Raw genomic sequence first — 26,046 nt, 5'->3', positions numbered from 1 at the left:
TGATCTCAGTGCTGTCTGCATCCTCTCAGGATGAAAATGAACTCAAATAGTTATCATCAGCTGGGCATCTTCCAACTGAATTAATTTAAGGATCTCACAATTTTTATCTGAATTATTTAAATGTTTAAGATCACCTTCACACTTGTTAATCTTTGCACAAACCTGGATAGTAGCAACTTTCATCACTGCACTGGTGGATGATCTCATAATTGATGAAAATTGTGTTTATTGAGGTTTTTTTTCTGTTGATTTTTTTTTTGTTGTTGTTGATTAAGACTTTATCACCACTGGTTACCCTGCAGGTCCACGCATTTCCTCTTTTTACCTGACAAACCAAATGAGAAAATTGAAGGAATTGCACATTTCTTAAGGTACTTCTCTTCTAGAAATCTAGTGCCATGTTTTACATCACACTGCATATCTACAAGGTTCCAGATTATCTTTTATTTTAGTAGTGAAATGCCAGAAAATGCCATCTCATAAACTCGAAGCCACCTATGATCCCCAAATTGTGAAAAGCTTACTAAGAGATACTCTGCAAAAATTTCCCCATTCTTCATAGATACAATTATGAGATTAATTTAATCCCTGAGGACTGAGGAGCCATTCAAGTATTTTTGGGGGAAGGTACCTTGAAGAATTCTTGGGAACCTTTTGCTCTATACTAGCTACCTTTGCATTTCTAATTACCTTTCAAAAGGGTTTGTCAATAGGGCAACTGGTATTTTGGATTTGGTTTTGCTGTGCAATTAGCAAAATCCAGGGGTTTGAGGGGTTTGGTTTCTTTTTCTTTTTAATTCCTTGATGTAGGGGTCTTCCTTCCTATCACATGGACATAAAAGAGCAGAATGGGTGCATATCTGTCTTAAATTTGGTTTGCATAACAAATTTTTTGATTGCACGTCACCTTATGAGCATCTGTCTATTTTTGTAAGCACCAGTCTTTGGAAAACACCATTATCTGCATATAGAGAAGTTCCTATTATGTATTTCTGACTTGTCTGATAGGAACATGTGCCAGTGCTTCATGATGGTAAACTAGAAAATGCATAGTATACATATGATAGAGGATCCAGTGATAATGGAAAAGCTATCAGTTAAAAGTACATGAAGGAGAGCCACACACCAAATTCAAGCTGCTGGACAGCTGATCTTACTGTGTTGGTGCTTGGCCTGTGAAGGTTCACTGGTATGCTTATGCTGACATAATACAAATAAATCAGCTGGTGCACTGGTTCTTTTATAGCTGTTGATTCATGAATGCAAAGAGCAAGGGATGATAATTCTCAAGGCAGAGGTTTGTTCCAATGATTCCTTGCCTTGGACTAGCAGAGAGCGCTAATCTTTTTGATGCAGGTATGGGCTTTCTTCATGGTCTCCTTCAAATGCTCTTTTGATCCCCTGACTGGGAAAGTTCCTGTATTCCTTATGTCTTTTCCTCCCTTGCCTCAACTCCTCCACAGTTTAAGAGAGAATACACCTGTCTGTTACCTGATACTCACCACCTCGTCAAGTCAGTGTGGTTTCAGCATCTTGCCTTCCTTGTGTAATGTCCTCAAATTCCTTCACTATGAGAACATGCTAAACTCAGATCATGTATGTCACCTGAGTCTCCATTCCTGTCCACTCATGGCATACCTACCTGCTCATTCCAGCAATCTTACCTCTGTGGTGAACCAAGAATCTAAACCAATGGCTACTTGCTCACTTGATCTTTCAGTGCAAATGCTCTCTCTGGCAGTTTTGTGTACATCTGGACTTTGGCCAGTTGAGCAGGGGAGATTCATGATGTTATGGCGGATGTTCTTACTTCATACTTGTTCAAGAGAAGGTAATACTCATAGCTTACTCTCAAATCCTGCCCAAGGCAGTGTCAGTGTTTCATTTGAGTCAGAAATTAATTTTCCTATTTTACTCTAATGTGGCTTATGCTATGTATGCTATTGTCAAACTCCCTCTGCATGCTGCTGTCTTTGAACAACTGGCTCTTCAATCTTTGTACTGCTAAGAGAGAGGTGAGTGGCTTTTTGTAACAAGCACCATTTGAAGTCTACGACTGTGTGACTATACAGATAGTCAATTGAAGAGAAAGAAACTATTCATTTTTTTGGACATATGTATTCAAGCCCACAATTTGTTCCTCTTCCTTGGAATTCCTGAATGCTTTCTCAGGCTTTCCCAGCTATCAAGGAATTAAGTACAGAAGGAACATGTCTTATGTTTATTAGGGCTATACAGCATGCATAGAAGATAAGGTTGGAGTTCATCTGTAAAGATGCTGGTGAAGTAAAAATTATTTGGCTTTCTGTGCTTGTGTATGTGAACCTTATGTGAGAATTTACATGCAGAAAAAAATATGAGCTAACAGTTAAATAACCTCTATATCCTTTGATGGACTCCTTCAAAGGACTCTGATATGAGATCTGGCACATCAAGTCTTTTGGAAACTTCCTGTTTAAGCCTAAAATTATGAAGTTGACAACTTCCAAAGTGGAGGCAAATAAAGTACTTTGTCATTTTAAGTAGGAAGAATGTTCCAGACATAATCCTATAATCTTCCTTTCCATCCCAAAGATGGTAACTTCCTCCTCATTTGCACCAGGGACAGAGTTTGGAACTTCTTCACAGAACCGGCAAAAGTTATGGAAAAAATGGAAAAGTGCTACTGAAGATTGTTCCTGGTTTGTTCACAGGTTTCAGGAGGCCCTTATATATCCATTAGTCAGCTCCAGTGTAGGAATTCCTGGAAAGCCTATGGCTGCTGAGATGTGGGTGCTGAGATCTATTGAAGCTATTTTGCTGTAGGAACTATAATACATTTATATCTCACTATGTGTTTCAGATATGTGTCCCACAGCAAGGCTGAATCTAGTATATGCTACTCATACAGCGAGCATAAGCTGGTATTTTGCACAGTCCTCATTCTATACATATGCACAGGTCTGTTAGCAAAACTGATTATTTTTTTTTTCAGTTCCATTTTGCTGTCTTCTTTGGACAGTTGTCCAAAAAAAGATACAAACAGCAACAACAAAAAACAACTGGACTACTAATTTGTATTGACATAATGTCATATCAGCCAGATGATGAGACAATTATCATTGCAGTAATTCTTTATCTTACTTATATATCTGATGTTGGAAGATAAATATTACAAAAATGTAAACATGAAAAAATTGTGTATATATATGAAATACTGCTTTCTTCTAGAGGAGACATAGTTTCCCACAATGTTTTTTTTTTTTCCTGGATGAATATCAACTGAGATGTAAAATAGTCTAGAGCCCATTTGTCTTTGTAGGTGTCAGGTGTTACTTCTCACTTGCACTTACTGCTATTCCACCTACCTACCTACCTAGCTATAGGAAGGTGAACAAGCTGAATCAGCTTGGGCTTTTGAGCTTGCTCACTGAAGTCAGCCTGACCGACAACATCCCATCCTTGAGGAAATGCATAGGTAATTTAAACAAACAAACAAATGAACAACTCTGCAAACATCTTTCTTTACTTTATTGGCATTATATTCTGTATCGAGGAATAACAGAAAATAGGCCCAAAAGAACAGCCCCTTTTAAAATAAAAAATACATTTAGAATCACATACATCTGATCTAGACTTGAAGAATGAGCAAAAAAAATAGCTGTAATTGCCAACATTCTTTTAACTCACTACAGACTCTTTTCAACAAGATGAGATTGACAATTTTTATTTGCTAAATTTTTGACTCATTAAGAAATGCTAATTGATCTCTTTTCTGCATTCAGTTCACTTTTCAATTGGTTCTCACTTTTTTCTGTCCATTTGCTATAACTTATGTGCGTTGGTGTCAAGTGTGTATGTATGGGTGCTATCTTGGATATATATTATGTAAGCTAATGTCCTGGTTATCCTGATATACCTCAGCTATTCCCAAAAAAGTAAACAGAAAAAACAGTGATAAAGCAATTGCCTCCAAGTGTATGTGTTGAAGAAATTAAAGACTTCTTCCTAAGGTGGACTTTACAGTCAGCTGAGCATCTGACCAGCATGTAAAAATGCAGTTCTACATTATAAATATAATAGGGCAAAGGCTCAACATTGGTGGGGAAAAAAAAAATCGAAAATCAAACAAAAACAAAACACAAACAGAAAACAGCTTCTAAAAGTTTTAATTTTCTTTTCTTCTTTTCTTAAAAAACCTTCCAGGGGGACTGGATAGCTCAAGGGGTTGGTAATAGGATACAGAGCCTTTCATCTCTAGGTCACCAGTTCGCATCCAGGCCAGGTCAGTAGTGACCAAAAATTGTTACCATTTGATGGGATTTCAGTGACCTATATGAAATAAGTTGTTGGAACCATTGTTGGAACAGTTGCTGGAAGCTGTTCACTTATTCAGGAAGATGTGGCTGATCTTTTGTCAGTCTCAGTAGCGAGACTGTATTACCTATTCATCTAAAGATGCAAGACACACTGATGGCATTTTGTAGAAATCTTTCTTTCTACAACTATTATCAATTCATAATTGTTGTAACAATTACTGTAGCTGTTAGTATTCTGCTGCCTGTTCTGGATCTGTGCTGTGGTCCAATGGATCTCAGGGTTGTTAAAAAGGTAACTGCTACAGGCACTCAATTCATACAAAACCATTCTTCGTGTGAGCACAGGTAACCTTAATTTAAGTTTCAGGAGTAAATCCCCATCTTTCTTTCCTGACATCTTTATTTTCAGGTTTTTCACCAAGATTAAACAGAGGAATTCAATCAGTATAACACATTCAGAACATGTTTATGGGTGAAGGAAAAAAAAAAAAAAAGATAAGACAAGCACAAGCTGGCCTAGAATTTCAAAGCAGCAATAGCATAATACAGTGTCATAGATCAGGTCAGACTTGGAATAAATTCCAGAATCATTGCATTCCTAATTTTTATGTTCTCAATTCCATCAAGCTAAGTAGCAACAGATTTCTTCTCCCCACAGGATAGTAAAAAACCATTTCTCTCACTCCTTTGAAAATGGTTTCTTATGTTCAGAATATTATTGGGACCTTACTAGCCTTTTAAAATATTTTTTTAAACAGCTAGCTTATGCATACATCACCTTGGTACCTCACATTTTCTATAATAGAAATCTCAAGAAGCAAGCATGCTTCCTTTAAAGTTATCACCAAACATAGAAGCTGCCAAGAAAAGCTAAGTTTTAAAAAATTAATGGTTTTATAAAAGATAGGGATAATTCTGTTACAGAAAGGTCCCATTTCTACCGTCTGGCAATGGAGGAGGCCCTTAAAATGAGAAGAAAATATGCCCTGAAAATAACATTTCTACCTAAGATCTCTAAACAGGTCCTAATTGCTGGCCATAACATTTGGGAGGAGGAGGGTGCTGAGTGACGAGTAACACAACCACAATACTCCGCTTCCAAAGGCCTTCAAGAGGCTGTGAAATACAGGTAGTAAGATTGAGCAACTCTGAACTTGCTCAGAATTATGTTGGTAGTGGGGAAGATCCCTGTATGTTGCAGAAAGAAGGGAACAAAGATGGACTAAGGCATCTTAATATGCCCCAAGTATCCATGCCAATCTTTTCCTGTCTTACCGCAGGAATTGGATTACTGAGAATCAGAGCCCTACTATATATTTTATTTTAACTTCCTACAAGGTCTTAAAAATTCTACAGACAAATAAGTAAAATTAAAATAAAATATAACTTGTAATGAGGTCTGGTATTGGATACTTAAGGAGAAATGATTGCTCAGCTATTAGTCAAACAAATATCACAAAAGTTTTGATAGCTCGGACAGACACATGTGATTAATTACTGTATATATCAGAAAAATACACTTTTTATCTACATGAGTAATTATTGACATCTTGCCTGCAAGGGGCTGAGAAGGCAACTGGCCAAAAGTAATTTAAAACGCAAAATCAAAACCCCTAAATGTGTTCTTGATATATGTCCTTCTTTAGATAAATGAAGGGTGTTACTGACTTAAATGCAATACATGAAACAATAAGACTGGAGCTTGAAATAAATTATGTTGATTCAAGTAGACACATATTGCAAAACTGTCTTGCTTTTCTATACAAAGAAATTAATCTTTGTTATAACCTTGCATGGAACAATAAGGCAATAAAGATATGTATTTAATTCCTGCATAATCCTTTTAATGTAGAGCTTAGTTTCTAGATTCATGGCATTTGTGTTTTCAGCTTAAATTTCAAAGATATGTTGATCAAATCTACAGGTTGCCATTTTTCTTTAAACATTTTTAAGCTATAATTTGATACATTTTTAGAATTTTATTATGTCTGTATTTATATTTACCACATCTTTTTTAGATAGAACACATCACTGTCAAGCTTCATCTTACTACCACCAGGTCTTATCTTTTGTTTTTCTTTTAATTATTTTAATTTTCTCTTATTTTCTTCTCATTACATGTTCTAAAGTTAAGTATTTAAAAGAACAGTGCAATGCTACAGTTATTAATGTATTGCTTTAACATTTATAGTATTAGTTTCTGAACAAGCATTTATTAAGCATTGGTAAAACAGTATACAAACCTTTACTGCTGTAAATATTCTTACACTCTTTTCTTTTTTCCCCTGTATTTGTGTACTAGGTGGTTGTGAATGCCCTTTTAGGAGCAATTCCATCCATCATGAACGTGCTTCTCGTTTGTCTTATATTCTGGCTAATTTTCAGCATCATGGGAGTAAATCTGTTTGCTGGGAAGTTCTACTACTGTGTTAACACCACAACTGATGAAAGGTTTGAAGTCGACCAAATCAACAATTTTAGTCAGTGCGAGGAACTCATAAAAAACAATCAAAGTGCCCGATGGAAAAACGTGAAAGTAAACTTTGATAATGTAGGATTTGGGTATCTTTCTTTACTTCAAGTAGTAAGTGATCACTCTTTATATACCTCTTACTGTTTATATGTAATAGTGAAAAGCAATTCTGGCAACAAACACAGAAAACATATTTACCTGATGATTTTTATCTGTGACTTAGTAATACCGCTGCACTGATAATTGATTACTCTTTTCATAGTAAGCAGCAAGTAGAGCCTACTAAGATGAATAAAGAATTTTTAGGACATCTGACAGAAAAAAGTGCTATTCTTCCTACTTATAGCTTCCTTAGTCCTCCAGCCCCTTCTAAATTTAAAAGTTTCTAGAAGTACCTAGGAATGGTATTCAGCTATCTGAATACTTTAAGTTTTACTGTTGCTGAAAACCAAAAATCTGCATTGGTGTGATTAAGTCACAGAGAAGAATTCCAGGTACGAAATCCCATCTCAGTGATGTGGCTGCCACCAGTGCAGACTTACGTGATCTAAGAAGCAATTTCTCATTCAGAAGAGAAAGAGGAAAAGAAAAATATAATTAGATACTATAGTCTATGAAATATTTTCCCTGCTATTTCTCTGCATAAACACCTAGTGTATTTTATTTAGCAAAAACTGAGGGAAGAAAAGAAGGAAGAAAATATATGCAGAAAGATACTATAAGGTTATGACTTCACTATCAAAAATTGTGTCCTCACAACACTAACTATCTTTGTATTTTGGAGTAGCTAACAATCTGACCCAGCTTTAATCAAGAAAATGCTGGACTCTAACCTATGTTGTGTGCATCCTGCAACCTCTATGGGTTTTTGAGGTTACTCTCTAATTCTGCAGAATCTTAAGTTTTCATTTTCATAGTTTTTAAATAAGTTTCTAGCTTTTATGTTGGCATAAGGAATCTCAATAGTACAAATCATTAACATGATGCAGTGGTATCAACATGGTCCTGCACAGGGTCTAAAACAATAGTTCTGAGCATTGTGAACTGCCTCTCCCAGCTAATATAGCATCTCACCTGTGTGACTGATAACTCTGACAATTTAAATTTCACTATGATTAATTATTTACTTTGCTGTCACATCAGGAAAGAGCAGAGAGGGACTGGCATTATTTATTAGAGAAATGAACTACTGAATACAATTTTATTTTGATAACAAAATCAGATTGTAATAGAAAGACTTCAAATATTTCTCTTCTCTGTCTTATTTTTGAAATCCACTGGCCTAGAACCTCCCTTGGGGTTGGGGGGAGCAGAATGCTTTATTACACAAATTCAGCAGAATCAAAACATCAACAGAACTCTTTCCAAGTTGTTTGCAACTCTTCTTCCAGTAGTAACCTAGTCTATTCTGGGACAGGGATAACACCAGGTACATTTTTTCCTGGCTTTGTGGCCACAATCACCACCCCTCTGCTACTTGCAGTCATACATATTTCAGTGTCCCAGCTATGCATAGCTTATTCCATCTTCTCTTCATTGAAAAGCAACAAATACTTCTTGTATGAAGACTTAGATTCTTAAATTATTGGATTGTTCTGGGAGGCAAATTGGGAGAAATTTGCCAATTGTTCCCATGCTTCCAAAGGAAAAATTAACCTAGACCTACCATGGAGGGACCTAGCTCTCATGGGAGGACAAGCCAGTTGTTTTTGCAGTATCTACAATATAAAGATTTTGCACCAATATCAAAGGCTTGCCTAATGGATGGATTTTTTTTGTGGGATAGAACGTCAGTAACAACACCACTTATTTTTTCTGTATTGCTAAAATGCTTGTAAAAGCATAAAGAGATTTTTTTGTTTGACATACCAGAAAAAAATGGGTCACTTCTGTCGTTCCACTGAACAGGCACTTGGCCCTGCACCTTTTAGTGTTTGGTAAGTAAGCCACTAGTAGTGATTTTGCAGTGATGGAATGATAAAAGCTCTAGGGCAGAGAAAACAAAGTATCAGCTTGATTTTCAGCTAATGCTTTAAAATATTCAGGATCTATGTTTTTTCACCTTCAAGAACACAAGAAAGGCCACAATTCATAAAAGTTTGAGATTTTTACATCACTTTCCCAATCAAAGAAGATATTTATAAGGTGATCTTCTATTTGATATATAAAGTACTTTTGATGAGAATCTAGAACAGGATTCTAAAGCCATTGTGTTCAGAAGAAACATGAGAAGTGAATAGGTATGTCATAACCCTAGATTTCCATTCCCTTCCTAATCAGCTTGTAGTAATAGTAAAGATGAGTAAATATTAAGAATTAATTAGAGGTACCCATTAGTACATCAGAAACACAGAGAAAGCTATTGAAACTTGATTATTTGGCCCAAAATAAGGTATTAAGTCTGAAATATCAGAATCAAAAATCATGGTTGCAAGTGGATATACTTTCTGTGCACCCAATGTGAACATTAATGTCCCTTTTTTGACATCTTAATGATTAGTTGAAAAGTCTACTGAAGTAATTTGGTTCTCCAAATTAACAATCTCAGGCACAGACTTTTGTCTGTGTTGTGATGGATCTGAGAAAATAACCCCATAGAGCTGAATTTCATTTTTCTAATGACAAACTCAGTGATAAGTATCAATGCATGAATTACAGGTATAAGGTCTTTTTTTCAGGAGGCTAGAAACCACAGAAAGCTGCCTTTTACAATCCAGTATTATTTCCATTCTCCATTCTACCCTCTGACTCATGCCCTTTGAGCCAGTCAAAGAAGAATATTGTAAATCCCTTCAGCTTTTCTGGGTTATAGGTAATACAACATAAATCTTTATTTTCTGCATCACTAAGGTTTTCTATCTGGAGTGAATACTACTGGAAGTAGTACCATTTTCATGCCAAAAAAAATCCAAATGAAAACAAGCCAAAAGAACTCCGGACCCTGGCTCTGAGGACCTTATTATTCTGGGAAAGACATAAATGAATCCCCTGAAAAATTTTTGGATTGAATCATGAAAAGCCTCTTCTGGTAGTATATAGGTCTGTTCATCACAGAAAACCCCCTCTTTTTTAAGAGTAATATAGCAAAGAAACATAGATATTTCATACAGAAATACTCAAAAGAAGTGGGATAATTTCAGAAAGAAATATTCTAGGCTCAAAAGATAGATTGGAAATGCGTGTCAGTGGCTTTTTAAGCAAAAAGAACTCTCTGAGAAGCTCTTTCTTGAGTTTCCTTGGCAATGATGGGGAATGAATTTCTGGAATGAGGGACCTAAGAAAAGAACATAAACTAGTTTTTGGTTTGCATATTGTATTTTTTTTCTTTTGGGGGAGGGGTGTGTGTGGAAAATCTTTAGTATTGATAGCAATGTTATAATTCTTTCTGCCCCAAAATATAGGCTAACAACATGTGCCATTGATATAACCAAGCTTTATAGACTTTGTTGATCAGAGACTATTTTCCAAAATTCTTACATAATTTGAAGTTGGAGTGTAAATATTCATGCCATCGGTCATATAAGTACACATTCTCTCTGTAAGAATTTTTTTCTTCTATGATCCAGCGTAGCTCATGTTGGTCTATGTGGATCTGCAAACTTTTTTCATTTCTTGGTCTGAACTTGTTTGAGTATTTCTCTGTCCCTAAAGAAAAGCATCAAAGCAGAGACAGATCTGCTGGAGAAATTCCTTTCACAATTTTCATGCATCAATGAGTGAAGAGGAAGAGGTTGGTTTACACAAAGAGATGCGGCATCTGCCCTGATAGTTTTTATGGCCTTATGCCTTTTTAACTTGAACCTAGTGTGTGGATTCTTTGGTAAGTAAAATCTCCCGGAAGCCTGCTTTTATCCTGCTGGTAAGCGTATATCCTGCTTACCAGGATAAAATGTGGCAAACTAGTGGGTCTCAAAGCACAATGTTATATTATACTGCTGTTACTAATATAAATAAGAAAACACATCTTGTTAAGCGTAGGGTAAAAAAATCAGAAGCTGAATTCTAGGGCTATAAGATTAGGACAGCTTCAAAGTTCCAGCAGGTTAGTATTTTAAAAGCAAGATGCTGTTGTGTCTCCAAAAGCAAAGGTGAATCTTCCTGGTGGTTATTTCTGGTAAAGAAATGGAGTGGTGAAACTCCAGCATTACTTATAACTTCACTAGAAATTTTTAATCAGGGAAAAAAGTCTATGTACTTTTAACAACAGTAAAGTAGATAGGGGGATTTTTGTTATGTTGGTTTTTCTGACTACATTTGAATCTGTGTTAGCTTCCTTTCTGTATATTCAAATATAAAAATATATTGTATATTCTCAGTGACACTAAATCAGGAGTGATTAATTGATTTCAAAGATTACAGCAGTGTAACTGAAATCAGCATCTGTTCCAAATATTCAGATTCAAATGTAGTTAGAAATACTAATAATTTGATGTCTTAGTCATATTTCTGTGTTATTTTCTATTCAGTATGCACAAATACCCAAATAATACCTTATTTCTGTTAAATAAATATGTTGCAGATAAATTTGAGCCTAACATAAGCAGGCCTAAGCGTCTACTGAATGCAGTAGAAATAACGCTCTGTCACTAAATGTGATGCCTTGAACTGAACCTCCAGTTCCATTATTTGCTATTGTTCAGGCAACATATTTAAAAATTACAAGTTCTCCTACTGAACTGACACTTCTGCTTTGGGAATTAACAATCCATTTTCTCACGGCTAAGTTCTCAACTAGTGTAAATAGTTTTGCATAATGATGATTATATTCACTGATTCCTACTGATTTTCAGGAGGGATTTAGAATAAAACAAATAATATGATGAGGGAGCATATGTTATGATTAAAATTACTTAATTTTAATTAGGTTTGGGGATTGTTTTTTTCTTCACCAATAATGGTAATATGGTTCCGTGAAAGTCATTGTGGAAAATACACGTTTTACTTCAGATATTTTGAACTGCAAGATAGTAATACATTATATTTATATTTTTCCACTCCCACACTCTTTTCAAGTTGCCTTTTTGTTATAAGCATACAACAGCTCAGTTCCTCAGATCTTTTTCCTAGCGCTAGCTGAAAGGTACTGTCTGTTATAATGGAATACTTTACTGATGATGGTGAAGCTTAATATTTTAAAATTAGTCTATTTTTTTCCATTCACTCTAGTTAGCCTAGGCTACACCAATAAATTTACAAAAAACAGTAATTCCACTTTGCCTGGAGGATGATATGCAAGGATCATCATGTGTCTGAATCTAAGGCAATAGCACGCACTTTGCGTAAGAGCCACTCCATCATTTGCATCATCTTTCTGATGTAGAAGTATGCCCATTATTTGCATTTAATGTTTCAGATTGAAGTGCTGATTTCAACCTAAGTTATGACATTCAAAAAAATGCAAATAATGTACCAAGACAGAAACAAAAGTAGTGCCTGTAAGACATGAAGTAATCATCCTGCCCTATTTAGACCTTGCAAGGCCTCAGCTGAAATACTGAGTCCTGTTTTGGTTACCATTTCAAGAGATGAACTAGTGGAAGAGAGCTCAGAGGAAAATAATGAGAATGATCAGAGTTCTGGAAAACAAGATCTACATGGAAAGATTGAAGGAACAGTGTTCACAGCCTAAAGAAGAAAGGCAGCAACAATCAGTTTGCAAATAAGCAAAAGGTGCTGCACAAAGGATGATTAGTACTCTGTTCTCCAGATGTGTAATCATTATGACAAGTGACAGTCTTAAATGGCAACAGAAGAATTTAGATATTAGGAAACCATAAAGACAAGTGCTGAAATAAATATTTTTTACGAGGTTGTGGAGCGTCCATCATTAAAAGTCTTTAAGAACAGATTAAACATATATTAGGAATTACATAAAGCTGATCCTACCTCTCCTAATCCCTTGCAGTCCAAATATTCCACAAGGACTTTAAATTCTTCAGCTGCGACTTCTACTTGTTTCAGATTTATTGTTAATTTATTGGTCCTCTGATATTACACTTTGATTTCACCATCGTACTGTAAGTTGCCTGAACTTCGTATTGTCTGTGTTGGCCCCAAGTTGTTAAAGTTGTTGCATACTGGATTTGCATCTCAGGATAATCATGCTCTTTTTAGTATTCCACTGTTTCAAAAGTGTAAGGGACGTCTTTTCCTTTAAGGAAATAATTCCTTCTCATTTTAAGTTCACTTCAGGATGACACCAGCTGCTTTGTATGCTGCATAAGCAAAGCCTTTTTGAAGCCTCCACTAGAAAGGAAACCACAAGATGATGGAGAGTGTTCCATTCCCGACCTGTTGAGACCTTAACTGGTCTCTATGGCAAGGAATGTGAATGAACCAATGATGTGCAGCCTTGTTTAGCAAAATTACAATAGGGATTAAATGACAGAGAACTATCTCACATCTTTGTTTTATTCAGGACACAACTGGATTAAAAACTGAGTGATTTCTACTTGGAGATGTTGCCTAATCAAAAGAGAACTAATTGCTACAACAGAGAAAATTACTTTCTGTTTTGAACACTCAAATGAAGCAACCTATACCTCACTATCAAATACAAAAAAATACAGATTTTGGCCCAAGGAAATAGCTATAAAAGTTCACTAAATGCTGCCACCTATGAGACATATTAAATCTTCGATGCACATAAAACACATTCTCTTCTTACAAGTTTACCTCAGAACATAGCTGAGGGATCTAGCCTCTGTAAAACACAATACAATACATTTAAAGTGAAAATAGAATTACTAAATCAGGTAAAGTCTTTCAAAGTAGAGAAGAATCAAAACTCTGATTGATAGGAAAATACCTTTTCTAAGCTGATAAAAATTTTGGTTCACTTTGGTTGCCACCTTTCTGACTGATTTGAGATGGAGGGATTACACACCAGTCTTCGTTGGTGGCAACTCAGTTACATAAGGCTATTTCTCAGCTGTACATAGCCATTGCAGTTGACATGATTTGATGAACATTTAGTCCACTAAAATGATACTGCATTCTATCATTTGTGATAATTAATTAGAAATAAGTTCATGACACTTACTGCTTAAAATGTTCATATAGAGACAAAATAGGGGGATACACAGCAGTGTGTCTGATGAGCAGCTGTGAAGAAAGCCAAGAGACAAAATTATCTAGAAATATCATGTTTATGCTAATTATTCCTGGTGCTGTACTCAGTTGCTGGAAATAATTATATGAATTGTCTTCAAGCTCTATGCTTAAACAGGTGTGTACTGTTTACAGGCTACATTTAAAGGCTGGATGGATATTATGTATGCAGCTATTGACTCAAGAGACGTAAGTACTGCAAATATTTTAAATTATCTTTTTTTCTTGAGGTCTGTCTATCAACAAGTGTGTATTTACATATCTTCCAAAAGCAATTAATAACCATACAATAGAATGAAACAAAATTAAATTAACTAATATGAGATTCTGCTGTAACAAACTGTGGAAAACTGAATGCAAACTGCCAGATGCTGTCAGTAATAGATGGAATGGACAAAATACATTGATATAAGTGACAGGAGTATTGTCCAAACATTAAGGACATTTTGCCCAAGGTTGCCGCTTGTTCAGTTGAAATTTTGACATGAAATCTTAGGAATGCTATTTCACATTTTTTTTCTTAGGTATTACAGCAACCCAAGTATGAAGACAACCTGTACATGTATTTGTATTTTGTCATCTTTATAATTTTTGGGTCTTTTTTCACCCTGAACCTGTTTATTGGTGTCATTATTGATAACTTCAATCAGCAAAAAAAGAAGATAAGTATTGTCTCATTTCTCTTCTAAATATATTCTACAATATTGCGTTTTTGCATGTGCATGATATATGGCATGTACACCCAAGGTTTATTCAAAATTGAGAAAGCTGAAGTATATTAGGCTATAAAATCTTACCAAGATGTAGTATGCATTAATGTCTTATGATTTTACATTGTAGTGAATGGGACAGAGCCTTCTGTTTTCAATGTCCAGTTTAGTCTTCCTCAAGTCATCTGCTTTTCCATGCCTAAACTTTATGAAATCTCCTTACATGATCAAACCCCTGATTTAGGCCTCTGCATTACAGCACTCATACTTTCTTGACTTTTTTCTTCTTGATATGTAGTGATTCTATCAGCACAAAAAAAATGGCTAGCTGGTGATGAAAAATAGAGCATTATTTCATCACACTGCTACAGATGCTGTTTTAACGATCCCAAGTATTCAAGTTCTGTTTTGTGGCACTGAACGATCCGAAACTATACAGAACAGGAGTGGTTTGTAACTATCTCGGGACCTTTTTTCATTGTTTCATAGTGCAGATGTAGATAGTCTCACTGGTATAGATGGTGTGAGTATCAGATACTCATCTTCAAAATTATTTTCCGTAAATAGATAAGGTAATGAAAGCTAAAGGACAAAAGCAGCTATGAATTACTAGTTTAGATTTCCTTACTAGACTTCATCATGTTCTTTGGGTTTATGTCACTAATGAGAGATGCTAAATAAGATTTTTGGAAGCTGTATCTTCTAGAGGCCTAGAGGTATATGGTTAGGGAGCCTGTCCAGTGTACGGTGCATGCATTCCCATGTCTTCAAGCTTCCCAAACACTCATCCACAAAAGGGCAGCATCCAGTCCTATGTGTTCATAGACATTCCTGGAGTTAGATGTCTGCAAGTATCATTTATCCAGGAAAAATTTACTTCAAGAGGTATGTGGAGTCTGATGGCTTTTCATTCAAGCCGTCTCTACAAGAAAGTTACTATGGGCACTGGATTTTGGTTAGGTTGCCCTGAAAGACTCATAATTCTCTCTTTATCTTCACCGTCAGACTCCAAAGGCCAGTTCTGGCTTTTGCTAATCAGAACTTCATTGAACATGGAAGCTAATCAAGATAAAAGACTTAGAAGAGAGTATTTTGCTGTTAACGGTATCAAGAGTGCTTCAATCTTCAGCTCAGTTTCTCCAAAGTCTGATAATCCATCTTCTCAAAAACCTTGAAGACTTTGAGCCCCAATACTAATGTTGTGATTGCTAAACTAGAGATACCTAAAGCACTAACACATTCATGTACTGAAAACCTGACTTTGTCTGTTTGTTTCACTAAAATTGCAGTTCAGAAGTGACAGTACTGAGCAGCCCAAAACTATTTGAGTTTATCTCAGATGCTGTTTACTTCCATCTCTTCCTATAAAAGAAAAGAGGTACTGAAAAGGATTTCTTCGAGTTCGAGGAAAATAACCATAGAAAAATGCTGCATTACTGTTTTTTGTGAGATGCAGTAGTGGATGACCAGACAACTTCTGGACTACATGCTTAGATTGCAGACAGCTGCATTTGATAGCTAAGAGATTTTTCCCAATTCAGTCTTCTTGATATTCATGAAATAAGTAAATAAATCACATTTCTCTTTAAGAGTTTTTTCAACACTGCATATAAATGTGATTATAACCAGTTTTGATTTCATGTTTTTACTTTGGAGGTCAAGACATATTTATGACAGAAGAGCAGAAGAAATACTACAATGCAATGAAAAAGCTGGGATCCAAAAAACCACAAAAACCTATACCAAGACCAGGGGTAAAATTATTTATATACATCAGATCAATAGCTATTTACAAACATCAGTTTTTATTGATATATAGAGAGCAGAAATATGCCCATGTGAAAATTATCATTAACTAGTGTATCAGTCAGCAAAAATGGAAAATGAAAACACAGTAAAAAAATTATTTTTCCCTTGCAACAATTTTATGTATGAATATACAAACAAAGGAGGCTGAACTAAGCTGTTGTATTCACTTTAATTTGACTACTCTGCTTAAGATCACTAGTTACATTTTTACTGAAGTCTCATAGGCCTTACTGCATGTATTTTCCTACTTTCTTCTAACAGGAAAAGAAAAACAATTATGGTTTGTATTGGATTTTCCTTTTTTTCTTTTCTCCTCAGAACAAATTCCAAGGCATGGTCTTTGATTTTGTGACACAGCAAGTATTTGACATCAGCATCATGATTCTTATTTGTCTTAACATGGTTACCATGATGGTAGAAACTGATGACCAGAGTAAAGAAATGGAAAATATTTTATACTGGATAAACCTGGTGTTCATTGTCCTTTTCACTGGAGAATGTGTCCTGAAATTAATTTCACTTCGCCATTACTATTTCACTATAGGCTGGAACATTTTTGATTTTGTAGTTGTCATTCTCTCAATAGTAGGTAAGTCTTGTTCATTAAACTAAAAAGAGGGTAAAGTGAATATAAGGAGAAGTCTATTTGAAGAGCTGTATGGTTGGCTTTTGGCATTGCAAGGTTTATAACTAAGTGATGCAACTTTTCATTTTATCTAATAATTTACCTAATCCAACCATCAAAACTGTTATAATGATTCAACATATATCATACCTGCAAATATTAAATATAACTGGTGTAACAGAAATTGTGCAAGTATATATTTAATTGCTACACAGAGCCACCAATTTTAAAACTATTTTTCTAAATTTCTACTATGATATGGAGATTAAGTGGTAATATAACTTGGGTTTATTTTTCTCTGTTTTAGGTATGTTTTTAGCCGAGATGATTGAGAAGTATTTTGTGTCCCCGACACTATTCAGAGTCATCCGACTTGCCAGAATCGGTCGAATTCTGCGTCTCATTAAAGGCGCTAAGGGAATCCGCACTCTGCTTTTTGCTTTGATGATGTCTCTTCCTGCTTTGTTCAACATTGGTCTGCTGCTGTTCCTGGTCATGTTTATCTATGCGATATTTGGCATGTCCAACTTTGCCTATGTTAAGAGGGAAGCTGGTATAGATGATATGTTCAACTTTGAAACGTTTGGCAACAGCATGATCTGCCTATTTCAAATTACCACATCTGCTGGCTGGGATGGCTTGCTAGCCCCGATTCTTAACAGTGGGGAGCCAGACTGTGACCCTAATAAAGCTCATCCGGGGAGCTCTGTGAAAGGCGACTGTGGCAACCCTTCCGTTGGGATTTTCTTCTTTGTCAGCTACATTATCATATCATTTCTGGTAGTGGTGAACATGTACATTGCTGTGATTTTGGAGAACTTCGGTGTTGCTACTGAAGAAAGCGCTGAACCCTTGAGTGAGGATGACTTTGAGATGTTCTATGAAGTTTGGGAGAAGTTTGATCCTGATGCAACACAATTCATGGAATTTGAGAAATTGTCTGATTTTGCAGCAGCGCTTGAGCCTCCTCTTCATCTACCCAAACCAAACAAAGTCCAGCTTATTGCAATGGATCTGCCCATGGTAAGCGGCGACAGAATTCACTGCCTTGACATCTTGTTTGCTTTCACAAAGCGTGTTTTGGGGGAAAGTGGGGAGATGGACGCCCTCAGAATACAGATGGAAGATCGGTTTATGGCATCCAATCCTTCAAAAGCTTCCTATGAACCAATTACAACCACATTAAAACGAAAACAGGAGGAAGTATCTGCTGTCATTATTCAACGGGCTTATAGACGTCACCTTTTAAAACGAACAGTAAAACAAGCTTCCTTTATCTATAACAAAAACAAAACCGAAGGAGGGGCTGGTCAGGGTATGAAAGATGAAATCCTTATGGACAAGTTAAATGAAAACTCATTTACAGAGAAAACTGACATAACCGCATCAACAGCAGTTTGTCCACCTTCTTATGATCGTGTAACAAGGCCAGTCAAAGAAAAGCATGAAAAGGAAGATAAAGATGTTCAGAAATAAAAGCAAATAGCAAGCAAAATCATCTGTGTGCAAAATAGTTCATAGCCTGTAAGGATCATGTCTTCGTGTCAACAGGACTCCTGCTGGAGGTCTATGCCAAACTGACAATTTTTACAAATATACTGTACATTAAAGGTCAGTGCCTATTAAAAGACAGTGACCCCTCGTCAGTGACTGTGACTGTGATATGGGGAAACAACCTTGACAGGAGGTTACTGTTCTCACTACCAGCTGACACTGCTGAAGAGGAGAGAAAAAATGGCTACTCAGACTGTAGGGACGAGTTAAAGGGGTGTAAACCTAGTATTTGCGTGTTTAGCATAAAACAATACAGTAACTGTATCCACTGTTTGCATTTCAACTGCCACATACATCATATTTTTACAAAATCTGTGTTGGTGGATTCATCTTATTTTTATTCATATGTTGTTTCTTATATGTGACTATTTTTGTAAATGGGCCTTCTGTTGGGGAAGGGGATGAAGTACACCTTTACAGGTACAAGGGCCAGGCGTTCTATTATACAACTAATATACACACAGAAATGATTTGCATGAAGGCATGCTGCACTTATAGATCATGCACGAAAATAACATTAAGTCACAAAGAACAACAGATTTTTTTAGCGCAGTGTTTCTGGAAAGGAGTAACAGATTTTGAGGTGCTTAATTAATGTATTCATGTTGTAACACATCCAAACAAGACTTGGTATGCCTGTAAAGTCCCCTGTAACTCACAAGAACAGTAGAGACAGATTATTTTTTGCAAAGAAAGACCATTACGTTTCAGAAAGTGCAAACTTCTTTCTAGGTCTGGAGTCACAGATTTTGTCTTTGTCAAATGTCTTTCTGCATACAAATACTAAACCAATCTGCCTCAGCCCTCCAAATTGATCAGAAAGAGCCCTTTATAAAGTTGTTCTGCTTTATCCTGCAGTATTGTTTAGCCATCTTCAGCTCTCAGTAAGGTTGATGTTGTTATACATGTTAATGAAAAGCCCTCTGCTATGTAAATAATAATTTTTAACCTGTGGTGCATGTTTGAGCAAACAGATAATGACCTAAGCACATTTATTGCATCAAATATGTACCACAATAAGTGTAGTGTGCAAGCATTCAATGGGTAAAATTACGTATTATCTACCATTATAGATAGTTTGGATGCTATCAATGCATGTTTATATTGCCTATGCTGCTGTTCCTTTGACTGCCCGGGATTCTTAAGTATGGGAAGCCATACATCAGAGCTAAATGAAACAAACTACTCAACAAGACCTCATTCCTCCGCACCATTAAGCAATGTTTTGCAGCTATTTAGGAGCTTATTTGTTTTACAGTTTTGAATTTTCAGTGAAAAGCGTATAGTGTATATCCAAACTGTACAGACATGTTGAAAACTACTAAACCTGTTGAAAATAATGTTAGAGTTTTATAAACAAATATAAATACTGTAAAAATCATTTTATTTTTTTTTCAGCATTATGTACATAAAACAAGAACTGAATTTTATCTTCAGGTTGATGTCACACCATTTTTGTTCCTTTCTGTCCACAGCACTTTTTCACAGAAGAACTCCAGAGAATAAGATACAACTAAGAGAATGGATATTTGAAACATGACAATAATTTCTGCGAAATAAGTTCATAATTTCTTCTAAAAATCTAAGGTTTTTTGCAGTTGGGAAATGGTTTAAAGTTCAAATTGAATGTCTAAGCAGTGCCTGCATCATAAGTTTTCAGATACAACCTTTCTTTCACAGAATCCTTAATCTTTTCTCATATTTACTCACAGATTTTTTTTTATTCATGCTGCACCAGAACAGTTCTAAATGTTATCTTGGGTCCACAATACTTTTTCACAAAGAGGAAGTAGCAAAATTATATACTCCAACACATCAGGACATTTTATGTTTCCTACCCAGGAAAACTAAATATAGATTACTTTTATTAAAATTATTGACTAATACTGTATTAGTGAACTGCATGCAGGAAAATGCTACTATTACCCTAACTGATGCTAAACAACATTATTAATGCGCCGAAATAATAAAGATTACATTTTTTATTGTATGTTCCTTTTGTCTTTATTATCTGACATTAATATAAAAAAGGTATGCTTCTAAAACCACAGAATGAGAGGATACCGAAAACATTTACGGCCAGCTATATTGTTCTTCCATGTAAGCAAATCCTTGGGACTTGCTTGTTAGTCACCAACTAGGAATTTCTAATTCAATGCATGTTAGACACTGAGCATGATGATTCTGCATGTATCAATAGTACTGTCCTGAGCAACTTCGTGAGTTCATGCAGCAACTCCATCCAGTGGGGTACTCAACCATCAAATACCAGAGCTGTCCTGAGTGTGTCCTGGGAGGCTCAGAGCATTTACAGGAATGAGAACTGAGCATTCAGGAGTTTACAAAGAGAAAGTGAGGACTGACAATAGTGCTAGACACATGACATTCCCCAACTTGGATTATGAGAACTAGTTTATTCTTACTAGTTACTATTCACAAATAGACTACAGAACATTTTGTATATGAGTGCATTTCTGAAAAAGGTGAATTGGTGTTGGAGTGAATAACCATTGGTCTTTTCCTCAGGAAATTTTAAGAATCTCTCTGGAAGCACCACGTTTCTAGAAGCTATCATTTGTGGATACTGATATGGAAAAATGCAAATGCAGCTGGAAAGTGGACCTGTCGGTTATTCCTTCTCAATTGCTTCAGTGAGTTTCTGAAAATGTTCATTTTATATGCTTACATAATTTTGTATTGCATTTCCCTATAACTTACAATGAAAACACTCAGAGGTTAATACTGAACTTAACTTAGTATAAAACCAGTTTATGAGCAATTGAATTCCATACGCCTGCTCAGTTGCTAAAGCAGAAATAAAATTTCATAGCATGTTCCCTGAAAGTCATCACAGATCTTTTGAGGGAGGAAAATGTTTCTCCTTCAAATTGTTCTGAAATGCATTATGAAAAAAAAATCTAAAACTTTGGTAGAAAACTGTAAGTATCAAAATGGAAAGTTAAGTATTTTCAGATTAATACGTAGAAAAAAAAACCTCTTAAAAGGTTGCCTTAAAAGGTATGTAAATTGTCTGCAAACTGATAGGAATAATAGACTGCTTCAAAAGTAAGGTAGTAAACCGAATAATATTTTTTAATATTCTATACGCAGCTTTTTAAACTTTGCCTTTCTCAAGGAAATAGCTTTTAAGATAAATGAGAACTATGCCACTGCCACTGCAGATCACAGGTCATGGCCACAAAAAAATACTCGTTTCTCATACCTATGTTAGGTTTTCAATGCTACAGAAGCCGAAATCCTACTTCAGAGCAAGGAGAGCATCACTTAAACGCAACCGGAAATTTTGAGGATCATCTTGGCCAACAAAGAAAAACAAATATCCTTATATATTACTTCTTTGGCACCTTCCTGGCACTGGAATTCCCCTATTGCTATTTTATGTCTTCAGAGAAGCTTCATATAACTTGAAGTGCTCAGTATTGAGATACACTATGAAACACACGGAGTGTGGGCCACTTGGTCGTATGTCCAAAAAAAAAAAAAGCCGAAAACGAACCCTCAAAGCTTTCCGTTCGCCGTTCCGGCAGTGACAGACTAACTGCCGCCAGCACTCGTGAGGGAGGCCTCCCGTCCCCGCCGACAGGGGGCGCCACACCTCCCCACCCAGCACCGCCCGCCAGGGCGTGTTCAAACCCCTCCCCCCCCTCCTCGCACCCAATGGTACGGGACCTCCCGTCCGGGCGGTCCCGCCCCCATCTCCCGAGAGCCCAATGGGCCGCCAGACACGTTACGGCGTTTTCCACAAGTTTTTCTTCCCGTGTCTCTCCCGCCTCCTTTCCCTGCAAGCCAATGGCAGTGGGCGCTCCTGCTAGCCAGCCAATGGCAGCGTGCTGCCAGGCTCTCACTCGCCCTTCCGGAGGCCGCCCTCGGCGGCGTTAGGTAGCAACGATGGACGCCGAGGTGCAACAGGTGGGCGCTGCCGCCAGACACCCTCCTGCCTCGGGCCTCTCCGCGGGCGTGGGGCTGCGCAGGGGCTGGGGCCGGCGGAGTGGGAAGGGCGGCGAGCCGGGGGAGGGGGAGGGGGCGGCGGCGGCGCCGCCTCAGCAGGAGGGCGAGCAGCCAGGCGGGGCCGGTCCGAGGCGGCCGGCGCGGTCTCGTGCCGTCCCCGGGTGAAGCGTTTGCACGAGTGAACCGGGGCCCGCTCTCCTGCAGGCCCTGCTCAATTTTTACTGCCAAGAAGGCTACTTCCACCACGTCCGGGCTGCGGCGGAGGAGGCGCTGGGGCGGCTGGGCAGCGATCCGGTGTTCCTTTTCTATCGGGCTTACGGCGCCCTGAGGACAGGTAATGCGGGGCAGGGAGCTGGGTGTTGTGTCGTGTCCCTCCGCCGTCCTCCCAAAACGCTGGTCTTCCTTGCGTCACGAAATTCAGTCTTTAGCCTACTACACAAAAAGAAAGCCATGTTACGGAGTCCGAATGTTTTCCATGTTGAGACGATTACCAGTGTTTCATGATCTATCACCCCTGCCCCAGTTTGAATGAAACTGATCTAGACCACATAGTGCTGAAGTAAGAAATAATAAGTTGGTTGTTTTTTTTTTTTAAATGGTTATGTGAACATGGGTTAGGTAAACAGGTTCTTTGGAGGGAGTTTGAGCCCTGCCCAAATGTCCACTGCATTGTATCACAAAGATAAATTTGCTAGTTCCAGTTAATATCTCTTTCTGTCAGTGCAGCTGTATCTAACTTTATTGTATCCATCCGTCTTGGAAGCACTGGCACCTAATACCTATTGGGTGGATCTTTGTGCATATTAAACTGTTTTGAGAAATTTATTTAGCTAAATCCGTATTTCAAGGATGTCACAGAGTACTAGCAAGTAACCCAAAGTGGGGGAGGGCTGTGCCAGGGGACTAGGAAGGATTCAAAAGATTTTGAGATGGTGTATCTGTTCCCAAACTCTGTGACTTTTTTGTTTCTTTTACAATCATATGTTCCTGTTTTTCAAGATGTTGTCTTTTCTATTGATGTTCAAAAGAGTCACACAAACAAGGCAAAAATCCTGGCTATATAAAGAAACAGGAGCAAAAAGAGCTGCTTAGTGCCCTGTATAAAGCAAATAATAAAGATGATTTTCATCTTTATGGCAGTTGGCAGAACTAGCACATAACTCCTTTCAAGTGCTCTGCATTGAGATGCTTTTTTCTTTCTTGTGTCTGTTTGAAAGACTTACACAAACAAGTGAAAATGGATGTGTGAATAATGAAGGAAATTGTGAAGAAAGTGTTATCAAAAACATGGAAGAAAAAATGGAGGGAAAAATTTAAGTCAGACTGAGGTTTTGATGCTGATATTCTCTGTCTTGAAAAATGTTATAGCCTATTCTGTGCTTGTTTTCACTAGGTGACATCCAAGAGGGTATTCGACAGCTGGAGTCTATTAAAAACAAACAGGAGGTGTCACTTTGTACAATGATGGCTCTGATTTATGCCCATAAAAAGAGCCCTAATCCAGGTATGCTCATTAAGACAATACCGCTTCATGTTTTAAACAGTTGTGTGTGATGATTGGAGAGTTGTAGACTAATTCTGCCTAATTTAAAAAGGTATACCCCAGCTTTGCATTTGACATAGTATCTAGTACTGAATTGAGTGACACTTAGCAAGATTGTGAACCAAAAATACCAAAACACAAATCTGTGAAGAGTAAGACAGAGTTAAAATAAAACACTTAAAAAAAAAAAAAAAAAAAAAAAAAAAAAAAAAAAATTAGAATCTGACTTACCTACCATGATGAAAAATATTTTATGGGAAAAAAATTTGAATCAAGCTTCTTGTGATTGTTGTTCACTCTTGTCTGATATTGGTACTTTTGAGCAGAACTGCGATTTAAGAAGTTGTTAAAGCCACAGCATTTTTATCTTTCAAGTTACCCTGACCTTACAAATGGAGAAAAGAATTTTGTGAATGTTGGTATTCCTTTCTGCAATCTAAAAACTGGAGTTATTTTGCTAAGAATTATTTTCTCAAACTCGCAGTTGGTTTATCAGGTAAACTGAGTTGTCATTAAACTGTTGCCCTGGTATCTTCCTGACTGTGCAGCTTTATAACTGTTACTGACAATTTTGTTAAGCAGTATGATGTGAGACAGCTCTGACTAATGACTTCACTCTTATTTGAGTCCCTGAGGATTAATACTGTAGGGCAGCAAAATCATCATGCGTTTCAAGACTCTCTGAGAAAGTCATGGCAGCAAGAGTCAGACGTTTGATTTTAATGACTTCCTGAAAGAGGACCAGAAATGAATCTAGGTAAAAGAAAATATTTGGCAGAAAGTCCCACACACCAAATTAAATTTCTATGTGGGGTTAACCTGATGAGAGCAACTGACAATAATGATGAGGATGTAAGAAAATGAGCTTTAGCGTTAAGAAACACATCACACATTTTCCGGGGACTCTGGAGCTAAGTCATCTTGTGTTCAGCACTTCAGGGCTGGTCTGCAGTTAACTCTTTACTTATTTGGCAGATGCTGGTATAAATGTGAACCTTGTTCTCAAGTTTTCATTTATCTGGCAGAAGTCTCAGCTACAAATCTAAGGTTTAGCAAATAGCAGGGTTCTTGCACAAATTGCCATGTTGATGGGAATCCTCTTCTGTCTTTTATGTCTGTACCCGATTAATATTTTTTAATTGGGAGGGATTGCCTGTGTGTTTATCAGTATATAATACAGAAAACAATGTTTGCTTTGGAAACCCTTGGCTTATGTGCTGCTCTTTTGTAATATTTTGAGACGCTATCAACAAAAGCTCTGAAAAAAACCTTTTCAGATCGAGATGCTATTCTAGAGTTGGATGCAAAAATGAAGGAGCAACGTAAAACAGCAGGACAGCAGGCTCTGTACTTCGCTGGCTTATTTTTGTGGCATCTTGGTCGTGAGGACAAAGCCCGTGAATATGTTGATAGAATGATCAAAGTTTCTGGTGGTGGTAAAGAGGTAAGTTGTTTGTTTTTTTTTTTTCCTATGTAAGATAGTAATAGGATCCTGTATACCATGAAGCTAGACTTATTGCACCAATGTTATTTGGAGGTTTCCTTTAACTGTTTTGTGTTCTAATACTTTCTTTCTTGATGTCATAAATTCATTTGACAGGGCCGAGTAGAATTCCCATAATGATTTTATTGTCCACTAAGTATTCATTTTCACTTAATAAATGAGAGGTCTGCGTTGACCAATGGAAATAATACGTAGTTATGCCAATTTTGCTACTTGATACTGAGCATCATAATTTCTAGCAAAAAACTAAACGTGATAGTCTCACTAGAGGGAGACATCTGTTTTGAATCTGAAGATTCAAAAATGCCCAGGGGATCGGGGATTTAAATTTTCAGCAGTTGTTAAAGGCAAAATTTGCCTAGGGTGTTAATGAATGTAATTTATTTTAAAATCTGTGTAAGTGTTGTATGTAGCAATGTCTTCTGCAGTTACATACAGACATCAAAATTCA

At 36.9% G+C, this 26,046-nt stretch overlaps 2 protein-coding genes across 2 annotated transcripts in view; both read left to right on the top strand.

Moving 5' to 3' along the window:
* The window catches only part of LOC104260900 (sodium channel protein type 1 subunit alpha), a 68,565-nt gene extending 50,064 nt beyond the window's left edge, over positions 1–18,501 (top strand). The window contains exons 21-26 of the mRNA XM_059820092.1: positions 6,601–6,882; positions 14,017–14,070; positions 14,406–14,543; positions 16,241–16,345; positions 16,719–16,989; positions 17,333–18,501. Coding sequence (XP_059676075.1) covers positions 6,601–6,882; positions 14,017–14,070; positions 14,406–14,543; positions 16,241–16,345; positions 16,719–16,989; positions 17,333–18,501 — 2,019 coding nt within the window. The remainder of the gene's footprint in view (positions 1–6,600; positions 6,883–14,016; positions 14,071–14,405; positions 14,544–16,240; positions 16,346–16,718; positions 16,990–17,332) is intronic.
* Positions 18,502–22,389: 3,888 nt separating this feature from the next.
* The window catches only part of TTC21B (tetratricopeptide repeat domain 21B), a 40,434-nt gene continuing 36,777 nt past the window's right edge, over positions 22,390–26,046 (top strand). Inside the window, 4 exon segments of the mRNA XM_059820539.1 lie at positions 22,390–22,509; positions 22,753–22,882; positions 23,942–24,052; positions 25,369–25,535. Of these exon segments, the coding sequence (XP_059676522.1) occupies positions 22,390–22,509; positions 22,753–22,882; positions 23,942–24,052; positions 25,369–25,535 (528 nt within the window).

The sequence above is a fragment of the Gavia stellata genome, chromosome 8, assembly GCF_030936135.1.
Source record: "Gavia stellata isolate bGavSte3 chromosome 8, bGavSte3.hap2, whole genome shotgun sequence".
Lineage (NCBI taxonomy): Eukaryota > Metazoa > Chordata > Aves > Gaviiformes > Gaviidae > Gavia > Gavia stellata.
Note: the sequence above shows the minus strand (reverse complement) of the source record. Positions and strands in the feature narration are given on the sequence as shown.